This window comes from Kryptolebias marmoratus, linkage group LG5, assembly GCF_001649575.2.
Source record: "Kryptolebias marmoratus isolate JLee-2015 linkage group LG5, ASM164957v2, whole genome shotgun sequence".
In the NCBI taxonomy this organism is placed as follows: domain Eukaryota; kingdom Metazoa; phylum Chordata; class Actinopteri; order Cyprinodontiformes; family Rivulidae; genus Kryptolebias; species Kryptolebias marmoratus.
The window spans coordinates 10601115-10612031 of NC_051434.1; the positions used below are offsets into that span (position 1 = coordinate 10601115).

The window sequence follows — 10917 nt, forward strand, 5'->3', positions numbered from 1 at the left end:
TCTACGTCACTTACGTCAGACTCAACACAGGCCTAGAGCGCCCTCTTGCGGTTTAGTGTGTAAATAACATGTGAAATGATATAATAATGTGTTAATAATTTCACACATAAGTCGCTTCAGAGTATAAGTCGCACCCCCAGCCGAACTGTGAAAAAAACTGCGACTTATAGTCCGGAAAATACGGTATATATATATTTTTTTATGCTGTTGAAGGAAATTAGCCCTTTTTATTGTGCTCATGAGAACTGAGGATCTTTAGTTTGTTAAAACTGTTTATTTTATTTTTGTAGGGGCTTCAGGTGCTTTCAGGCTTAACGTTATAGGGTCTCTCTAAGAGGAACTGGGGCATTTCTTTACCTTAAGAGTCTCTTTGCAGTATAGTTTTTGTAATTAATCCCAACTGATTCACTGCTTTCACATCAAAAATGAAGCGCTGGGCCTAATTTATTTTGTGTGATGTTTGTTTTTCTTTTAGAACATACAACATGAATAATTTCACGGATGACCTCAAAAAGCTGTACAACACAGCTGGGGCTGAGGGCAAAGGCATCACCTTCATTTTTACTGAAAATGAAATCAAGGATGAGGCCTTCCTTGAATACCTCAACAATGTCCTTTCTTCTGGAGAGGTGAGAACTTATTTTAGTAAAAAAAAAAAATACATTTTTTAAAGCCCTTTCTGGTCCTGATGATGTTTTCTTCATTCTGAATGAACTGTGCAGGTCTCCAATCTTTTTGCTAAAGATGAGATACAGGAGATCACTCAAAACCTGATTCCACATATGAAAAAAGAGTTTCCTCGCAATCCACCAACTTTTGACAACCTTTATGAGTATTTTATTTCCCGGGCAAGAAAGAATCTGCATGTTGTTCTTTGCTTCTCACCGGTGGGTTCACACTTTGTATATTTGTGTCTCAAAATTCTGACACTTTTCCTAAATATTCATGTGTTTGCATACTATGGACACAACAAAGTATAGCAGTGCATTGTACTGTAGTACAGTTACATACTTTTTACTGAATGAACATTCTCAGTAGAGGTACATTCTGCTTTTCCTTACAGGTGGGACAGAAGTTTCGCTCCAGATGCCTGAAGTTTCCAGGCTTGATTTCTGGGTGCACAATGGACTGGTTCAGTCCTTGGCCCAACGAGGCCCTGGTTGCCGTGTCCAGCTATTTCTTATCAGAATTTCCAATGGTTTGCTCTTCTGATGTGAAGACTTCAGTGATGACCATCATGGGAACCTATCATGACAAAGTATCTGATGCCTGTGAAAGTTACTTTGAAAGGTATCACATTTTGTTCAAATGTTTGCTTTGTAAATAATTATTGTAAATCATCATTAATATATAGTTCAGAAAGATAAATCTTTTTAAAGTGGTACGGTGTTTGTGTTTCAGGTTCCGAAGGAGAGCTCACGTCACCCCCAAGTCTTATCTGTCTTTTATAAATGGCTACAAAACATTATACACTGAAAAGCACAACTACATCAACACATTAGCTGAGCGCATGAACGTTGGTAAGAAAGTTGGACAGCTAGCCCGTGGCATTCTGTGAAGACATAAAGATGATGTGTTGAAAAACTTCCGAAGTCTCCTCATGGAAAGGAATTTACTGATTTTCAGGTTTGGACAAACTGAAGGAAGCCGGTGAGTCTGTGACTCAGCTGTCAAAAGACCTGGTCATAAAGGAAAAAGAGCTTGCTGTTGCATCTGTCAAAGCTGACAAGGTAAATAACTAACTGTCTAACATCCTGTGACCTGGATGGATGGATGGATGGATGGATGGATGGATGGATGGATGGATATGTGTTTTTTTTTAAAATCAGCACAGTCAGATAAAACATTCTTAACAACACAGAAATTGTTACAAGTGTTACACCGACTGCTAGTTAGGTAACACAGAAATAGGTTTACTGACTAAGTTATTACAAACAATATGTTTCATGGTGTAAACAATACTCAGATTGAATTTTGTGAAAAGTTAAAATCAGAGTTAATGTCCAAAGTTTACAGACGCGCATGTGGTAAGTTGAACGCCAGAGTATTTGTTTTCACATTCACATAGGTGTTAGCAGAGGTGACAGTCAGCGCTGAAGCTGCAACTGTCGTAAAGAATGAGGTCCAGGTTGTGAAGGATAAGGCCCAGAACATTGTGGAAGGCATTGAGAAAGAGAAAGCTTTCGCTGAGGAAAAGCTGGAGGCAGCCAGGCCAGCTTTAGAGGAGGCTACTGCTGCGCTGAATGTGAGATCTGCAGTAAACATGTTTTGTGCGTTTACACCGAATGCATTATATATTTAACTTAAACTTAAACATTTTACAGACAATCAAGCCAGCAGACATTGCCACTGTGAGAAAATTGGCCAAGCCTCCAAATCTGATCATGAGGATCATGGACTGCTGCCTGATTTTGTTTAAGAAGAAGTTAGACTCTGTCTCAATAGATCCTGAACGACACAGCATCAAGCCTTCGTGGGGAGAAGCACAGAAGGTAATTAAATAGATTCAGACAACTTTAGTTTCTGTGGCTTTGCTATAGAAACATTATAGTCCTGTAATTATATTAAAACGATCATCTCAAAGTTACTTTTCTCACCTCTGGAAATTAATATTTCATTTTTCTTACCTACCCTTTAGCTTTTGAGTAGTCCTGGCTTTCTGACGTCCCTCCAGCAGTTCCCGAAGGATGAAATTAACGATGAAACAGTGGAGCTGCTGCAGCCGTACTTTACCATGGAGGATTACACGATGGAAAATGCAACAAAAGTGTGTGGTAATGTGGCGGGCCTGCTGGCATGGACCTGTGCTATGGCCTCATATTTTGCCATTAACAAAGAAGTGTTGCCACTCAAGGTGAGGTGTTTCTTTTTTTGAGTGTAGTACGTTGGTGACTCTTTTATTTCAACATGAAAATATAAAAGTTTCTGTCATAGCCTGCTTGGACTTGTTTACATGTGAATAAAAGGACAAGAATGCTAGATTTAACTTTTATTACTGCATGTATAAAACAAAATGCACGTCTAATATACAAATTAAGAAAAATCTGGAATCTGCTTTGGTGCATGTGATTTTATAAATCTCATTTTACTTTCTGCTCAGGCTAACCTGGCTGTTCAAGAAAACCGCCTGAAAGTGGCTAATAATGAGCTAAGCAAGGCTGAGGGTCAGCTGGCGGAAAAACAAGCAGAGTTTGACAAAGTCAAGGCCAAATGTGACGCAGCTATGAAAGAGAAACAGGTTTCGCTAACCCTTCTGAAATGTGTCAGTATTTCTTTTTGCTGCTGTGTAGAAATGATTGATGACACCTATCTTTTGTTTCCAGATCCTGCTGGATGATGCTGAGCTGTGTAAGCATAAAATGCAAGCTGCCTCTGCGCTTATAGATGGTCTTAGTGGAGAGAAAGCTCGCTGGACAGAGCAAAGCAAAGAATTTAAAACACAAATAAACAGGCAGGTTACGAAGAAAAGTTATATTTGAATATCAAAATGTACAATTACAAAGAAGTGAAACAGTTTTCAGAATTTTGGTTAAACTAAATGCATATAAAAGTGGATATTAATTGCATTAATCTTAACAGTCTTGAAATGAGACCTGTCATCAGTGTTTTTTCTTGTTAGACTTGTGGGCGACGTGCTCCAGCTCACTGGCTTCTTGTCATACTGTGGGCCGTTCAACCAGAGTTTCCGCATCATGTTATTAAAAGAGATCTGGGAGGCGGAGCTTCGAAACCACAAAATCCCTTTTACAGAAAACCTCAACATCATATCTGCCCTTGTGGACCCTCCCACTGTAAGAACAACATGCATTTAATTTTATTGCTGCTTGAATTAGAAGGTGGTGATAAGGTGTTAACACTTTTGTTTATATTTCAGATAAGTGAGTGGAACCTTCAGGGCCTCCCAGGAGACGACCTGTCTGTCCAGAACGGCATCATTGTCACTAAAGCAACAAGATATCCCCTCCTGATCGATCCACAAACACAAGGAAAGGCCTGGATTAAAAAGAAAGAAGAGGCCAACGCACTTCAAGTATACAGCCCAATGCTATTAAGTCTTGACACTTTGTCCTCTAACTAGGTACTGTGTTATGAAAGTAAACCCATATCTCTTGTTCAGGTCACGTCACTCAATCACAAGTTCTTTCGTACTCATTTGGAAGATTGTCTCTCTTTGGGACGCCCGTTGCTTATTGCAGACATATTTGAGGAACTCGACCCTGTTCTTGACAATGTACTTGAGAAAAACTTCATTAAATCTGGGACCAGTTTCAAGGTATTCACTTACCATAACCATCCGTTTTAAGTAAACAGTGCAAGTTTAAATTGTTCACGCTCCTAAGTTCTTTGATGTGTTTTGTTGTAGGTTAAAGTAGGAGACAAAGAAATAAATGTAATGGATGACTTTCGGCTCTATATAACTACCAAGCTGCCCAATCCAGCGTACACCCCGGAAGTCAGTGCCAAGACGTCCATCATTGACTTCACTGTAAACATGAAGGGTCTGGAGAACCAGCTGCTTGGTCGCGTCATCCTCCAAGAGAAACAGGTCAGTGTCCCTGAGTTCCTCTTTTAAAAGCTTCGAAGTTAAAAATATATATAATATAAAGTTATTGAAACAAAACTTTTACCTGTGATTAAGGGACTTGTTATTATGGTATGATGATGTCCTGTTGACGGACTGTAGGTCGCACATTAATTATATTTTTAATTATTTCCTCTCTTAACAGGAACTAGAAGCAGAAAGATTAAAGCTAATAGAAGACGTCACTGCCAATAAGAGAAAGATGCAAGAGTTGGAAGACAACTTGCTGTACAAACTGAGCTCCACAAAAGGTAATGCAGTTACTGGTGTCATACCTGTAATGTTTGAGAATTTATTTGAATATACTGAACTTTTTTTCTGTTTGTGTACATATAGGTTCCTTAGTTGACGATGACTCCATGATTGGCATTTTGCGCACAACGAAGCAAACTGCAGCTGAAGTGAGTGCAAAGCTCAGTGTTGCAGCAGAAGCAGAGGTGAAGATCAATATAGCTCAAGCGGAATATCGTCCTGTTGCCTCTCGAGGCAGCATCCTTTACTTCCTCATCACGGAAATGAGCATGGTCAATGTCATGTACCAGACCTCCCTGAGTCAGTTCCTCAAAGTATTTGATCTGTCTCTTGAAAGGTACGGTTTTACAAAAACTGGCTTTAGTCACTGGTCTGCACAAAGCTTTTTTTTGATTGTATCCATATTTTGTACCTTTTTTGCTAAGAAAAGAGCACATTTGTACAATGGACAATAGACATACTCTGTTATGAACTGAAATTCTGAAACTATCCCAACCATAGCTTATTATAATGAGCTTAAAAATGTTTCTGAAAAGAAACACACTTAGTGTATGATCAGGCTACTAGTGTTTTAGCAATCTTCAGTTTTACTTTAGTAAAACAATGCATTTTCTCTGATTCGCCTGTGTTTATTGTTGTTTTTTTCCTGAATATCCTTTCACAGGTCTGAAAAGGCCTCCAAAACCCAGAAGCGAATTGCAAACATCATTGAATATTTGACATTTGAGGTTTTCAGGTACACAGTCAGGGGCCTGTATGAAAACCACAAGTTCATTTTCACACTCCTGCTGGTCCTCAAGATCGACTTACAGAAGAACAAAATAGAACACAACAAGTTCCAGATTCTTATTAAAGGTAAGGACCTCATCACTCACAGGAGAAGTTAGTATTTTCTATCAGGGCACGCTGTAACATACTGTGATCTCTTGAATATACAAATAGGAGGTGCCGCTCTTGACCTGAAGACGTGTCCAGCAAAGCCGTTCAGCTGGATCCTGGATATGGTGTGGCTGAACTTGGTAGAGCTCAGTAAACTGCCACAGTTCAGTAATATTATAAACCAAGTGAGTGTTAGTTTAATGGTCTGCATTCTTTGTAGTTTATATCGTATCAGTGCTGCTAATCACATGTTGTGTAGGTGTCCCAGAATGGAAAAATCTGGAAAGCATGGCTCAATCTTGATGCCCCAGAGGAAGGTGTCATTCCAGATGGATACCACTCTGCCGACGTCTTCCATAAGCTTCTGTTGATAAGGTTGGATTCTGTTGCTGAGCTGCCTCGTGTGTTTAAATACTTAATAAAGTATAATAAAGTAATCTTGTGTTGTCTTTCACAGGTCTTGGTGCCCAGATCGTACTTTGTCTCAAGCCATGAAGTATGTGGAAGACTCCATGGGCACAAGATTTGCTGAACCCGTAATTCTGGACCTTCACTACACATGGGAGGAAAGTGACCCTCGCACCCCCCTAATTTGCTTCCTCTCTATGGGTTCAGATCCCACCGACCAAATCGAAGTACTTTGCAAAAAGCTTCAGCTTGGTGAGCGCTCCCGCCCTCCTACAGTCTTTTAGGATCTTGTCTTAACCCTGAAGAGCTCATGTCTTGGTCCCATCACCTTTGATGTCTGTACATGGGAAAGAGTATCACAGTCAGGAAACCTATCCCAGTTTTGGACAAAGTTGGAATTTTAAGTTTTGATAAAAAAAACAACAACTATGTATTGTATATATAGACTAAAGAGCTGAATCTTTATTTGATTGGGTTCACGTGGGTTTCATTTTTAGGCTCTTAAGTGGTTATTTGCTCATGTTTCTGTAAAGCTATTTTGTTTTATAGAATGCAGAGCAATTTCCATGGGGCAAGGCCAAGAGGTGCATGCAAGGAAGCTGCTGAAGACATCAATGACAGAGGTGTTTCTAGAAGTTACTCAAGTAGTATATAGCATTTATAAACATTTTTATTGCCATATATGAAAGGAAGAGGAGAGCAGTAACTCAAATTCAAGGATCACTCTGATTCCTGGTTCTGATAGTTTTACCAATCTGTGGCCTCTTGTGTCTGAATATTTATAGGGAGGTTGGGTCCTTCTGCAAAATTGTCACCTGGGCTTAGAGTTCATGGAGGAGCTGCTTGAAACTATCACAACTACAGAGACCGTGCACGATACTTTCAGAGTGTGGATCACCACAGAACCGCATGATAGATTCTCTATCACACTCTTACAGGTGACACAAAGCAAAGCATTTACACAAATCCCAATGATTACTTTATGTAGTACTTAACATTGTGACTTGACGTGTACTCACCTCTTTACTCCCAGTCCTCCATCAAGTTTACCAACGACCCGCCACAGGGAATACGTGCTGGTTTGAAGCGAACCTTTGCAGGGATTTCACAGAACCAGCTGGAAGTCAGCAACCTGCCCATGTGGAAACCTTTGCTCTACAGTGTAGCCTTTCTGCACGCTGCTGTACAGGTACTTTCCATTCTGAGGACATAGTTGAAATAAATTTTCATTTATATTTTTACACAGCTTTTTTTTCATGTTTACTGTTTCCCTTCAAAGGAACGGCGCAAATTTGGCCCTTTGGGTTGGAACATACCGTATGAGTTCAACTCAGCTGATTTCTCAGCAAGTGTTGAGTTTGTTGAAAAACACCTGGATGATTGTGGTCCCAAGAAGGTGAGCATTTTCCAAGAGTAGTGGTATATTTTTGTGTTATTTTGCCTCATATGCCAGTTTGTGCTTTCTCCCCCCCTCCCCACAGGATGTTTCATGGGTGACTGTGCGATACATCCTTGCTGAGGTGCAATATGGAGGACGGGTCACGGACGACTATGACAAACGCCTGTTGAAGTGTTTCGCTCGTGTAATAATCCCAGTCTTGTGTAGATTTCTTTGTTGCGTCTTAAATTTTATATTGGATTGTATTAACATTTGTTACACCACGCATGGGTGTTTTTATTTCCAGGTGTGGATCAGTAAAAAGATGTTTGACCCAACCTTTTGCTTCTACACGGGCTATAAAATCCCTGTGTGCAAGACAGTGGAGGAGTACATGGATTGCATTCAGAGTTTGCCAATTGTGGATTCACCCCAAGCATTAGGGCTCCATCCTAACGCTGACATCACGTAAGCAAAGACCTGTGTTACTGTGAAGCAGTAGAACTGGTGTGATTGTACTTACAGTTTCTGCTGCTGTGTTCAGCATCACATCTCTGTTTTTCTTTAAATGTTTACTAGATACCAGACAAACACATCGGCTGAAGTCTTAAACACGATCACAAACATTCAGCCCAAGGAAAGCGGAGGGGGCTCGGGGGTGACTCGAGAGTCTATCGTTTACAACATGGCAGAAGACATGTTGGACAAACTGCCCCCTGATTATGTGCCACATGAGGTCAGCTGATTTCACTGTTAGGCTTTTAGTCTGACTCGTGCATTGACTACATCTAAAACCTGTAACTTTGATGGGTTTAGGTCAAAGCCAGGCTGCTGAAGATGGGACCTCTTAACCCAATGAACATCTTCCTTCGTCAAGAAGTGGATCGAATGCAGAGAATAATCTCTGTGGTGCGCATTAGTCTGACTGACTTGAAGCTGGCTATTGAAGGGACTATTATTATGAGTGATGTAAGAGGTTTTTTTTTCTTCACACAAATCACATTACATGATTTTATTTGGTTGTCTTTTAAAAACTTGGTAGCTAACAGTTTATTTTTCACATTGTACTCAACTGTTTAGGTAGTAATTATCCTTAAATATTACCTAATAAATTCAAACGTAACTTTTTAGATGAATCCCCAACTAATTTAAAATACAAATGAATCTACCATTCTTTAAAAGAATCCATACCATCTGCCACCTTATATGCCAAAGTTTTAAACCAAGATGTCATGTGATCTGCTCGGAGTATTAAATGGGGATGACTCTCAGCTACTGCGATACTAAATTTTTGCTCAATATTTGTAAAAGTAACTAAGTTATAGCTTTTACTGTGTTTGCTCATGTTGATTAGCTGTGGTAGCCATCTTGAATCAAGTTGACTCCTAAAATAATGCATTGTGGACACACACACACACACACACACACATATCCAATTACATGATCACCTCCTGTGATGGTGAGCAATCATAAATTGAAATTCAGTATTAATAAGGTTTTAAAATGCACTGAAACTGCTTCTCCGTACTTTCTTTGTAGAACCTCCGAGACGCTCTGGATAATATTTTTGATGCTCGTGTGCCGAGCCTGTGGAGGAAAATATCCTGGGAGTCCTCCACCTTGGGCTTTTGGTTCACTGAGCTCCTGGAAAGAAACAAACAGTTCTTCAATTGGGTGTTTGAAGGAAGACCGAAAACATTTTGGATGACGGGTTTCTTTAACCCACAGGGTGAGATTCTTTAGACTGGGATAATTTACACTATCAGTCATAATTTATAAAATAATTTGTTGTTATTAGATGTTTAGTTTTTGAGGTTTTGAGCCTAATGGATCCATATAGCCTCATTTTAATAGCAAAAAAAAAAATTCTGATGGTAAGGATTGAATTAATAAAACTCGTTACAGTCAGTTGGGAATACAATGTGTCATTTGATGCTAATGATGTTTAGTTGAATGTTTGCAGGTTTTCTGACAGCTATGAGACAGGAAGTAACCAGGGCAAACAAAGGCTGGGCTTTGGACACAGTAACTCTGAACAACAAAGTTCTGAGGAAATCACTGGAAGAGATCACAGCTTCACCAACTGTGAGTTAAATGCCTCTGTTTTCTGCTCATGATAAATAATATGAGGCAACTGCACATCTTCTGTTTTTAAATCAGATTTTGAATAGTGTTTTTTTTTTGTTATTTACTGCCTTTTCTCAACAGGAGGGAGTTTATGTGTACGGGTTGTACCTGGACGGTGCTGGCTGGAACAGAAAGAATATCCATCTCATTGAGTCTTCTCCCAAAGTTCTGTTCACACCCATGCCTGTGATCCACATGTTTGCTGTCAAATCGACAGCACCCGTGGACCCAAAGCTTTATGTCTGCCCCATCTACAAGAAACCAAGGCGTACCGACCTGAATTATATCACTGCAGTGGTATTACCTACCATCCAGTCCCCAGACCACTGGATCATGCGTGGAGTAGCCCTGCTTTGTGACATCAAATAAAAAAACTGATGCATTCTTGTTCCACAACTGTTCAGAAAAGAAATGCACGTTTCTGTGGTAACATAGGGTTGTGACAAGTGTTGCACATCTTGTTTAATATTCATTGTTCATAAGAAATTAAATAAATGTTGTGAATTTAAAATATGTATTGGAGTGTTATTCACTGTTATAGCAGCTGGTTCACTGTAGTGGGTGTTTTTTATTTATTTAAAATAACCTAAAGTGCTGTTTAGAAGCTGAGACTTGGATACCTGGACATTTACAATAAACTCTGAAGGTGACGGTACAATTTACAACCTGCAGATGGCGATGTTGATTGACTGCTTGAAGACAATAATTTGATTTTGTCAATGATTCACTGAGAAGATGTTGTTCAAATGCATTAATCAGGTGATGGAAAACAGATGTTTGAGTTTTAAAAAATTTGAAAAACCAAAACCAGTGATGGAATGTGTTGTTCTGTCTTTAATCATAGCCTAGGTGACTAGTGTTATTAATGTTTTTTTAAATGTCAGGAAGAAAAAAAATTTTTAAATTATTACAGCCATCAAAGAAGTGTATATAGGATTTTATTATTTTTTTAATTGAACCAATCTTGTAAAGTGTGACTTGCAAACGAAGACTTTTATTTTGAAAAACGTTTTACATTCTCTGAATGTATGCAGAAGATGCACTTATCGGTGCCTAAAATGTGTCAATCTCATTGTTTATTTAAATTAAACCACTTATATCCACAACTGAATGCGGGTTTCCTAATGACCAGTGTAGCCTGTGTTTTTGACCTTTTAAAACACTTTTATTTTGAATTTGGATCACGTACCGGAAGTTGTGTGCATCCTTCCGCCGCATCAGTTGAGTTTAATTGAGAGAGTAAACCGGCGGGCGCAGAGACCGCGCGGAACGTGCTATCAGCAAGCTGTCG

The 10917-nt window shown here is 39.4% G+C and overlaps 1 protein-coding gene across 1 annotated transcript in view; it reads left to right on the plus strand.

The window, feature by feature from the left end:
• Nucleotides 1-10075, plus strand: part of LOC108238979 (dynein heavy chain 8, axonemal) — a 31625-nt gene extending 21550 nt beyond the window's left edge. Inside the window, exons 56-86 of the mRNA XM_037975813.1 lie at nt 476-629; nt 723-887; nt 1064-1290; nt 1402-1520; nt 1627-1730; nt 2069-2245; nt 2325-2492; nt 2639-2854; nt 3101-3238; nt 3324-3451; nt 3620-3791; nt 3875-4030; nt 4118-4273; nt 4364-4546; nt 4728-4833; nt 4919-5171; nt 5499-5689; nt 5777-5898; nt 5973-6088; nt 6171-6373; nt 6671-6744; nt 6907-7059; nt 7155-7310; nt 7401-7517; nt 7603-7704; nt 7807-7967; nt 8079-8235; nt 8316-8468; nt 9039-9228; nt 9463-9584; nt 9708-10075. Of these exons, the coding sequence (XP_037831741.1) occupies nt 476-629; nt 723-887; nt 1064-1290; nt 1402-1520; nt 1627-1730; nt 2069-2245; nt 2325-2492; nt 2639-2854; nt 3101-3238; nt 3324-3451; nt 3620-3791; nt 3875-4030; nt 4118-4273; nt 4364-4546; nt 4728-4833; nt 4919-5171; nt 5499-5689; nt 5777-5898; nt 5973-6088; nt 6171-6373; nt 6671-6744; nt 6907-7059; nt 7155-7310; nt 7401-7517; nt 7603-7704; nt 7807-7967; nt 8079-8235; nt 8316-8468; nt 9039-9228; nt 9463-9584; nt 9708-9995 (4927 nt within the window). The 3' untranslated portion in view covers nt 9996-10075. The remainder of the gene's footprint in view (nt 1-475; nt 630-722; nt 888-1063; nt 1291-1401; nt 1521-1626; nt 1731-2068; nt 2246-2324; nt 2493-2638; nt 2855-3100; nt 3239-3323; nt 3452-3619; nt 3792-3874; nt 4031-4117; nt 4274-4363; nt 4547-4727; nt 4834-4918; nt 5172-5498; nt 5690-5776; nt 5899-5972; nt 6089-6170; nt 6374-6670; nt 6745-6906; nt 7060-7154; nt 7311-7400; nt 7518-7602; nt 7705-7806; nt 7968-8078; nt 8236-8315; nt 8469-9038; nt 9229-9462; nt 9585-9707) is intronic.
• Nucleotides 10076-10917: the final 842 nt, after the last annotated feature.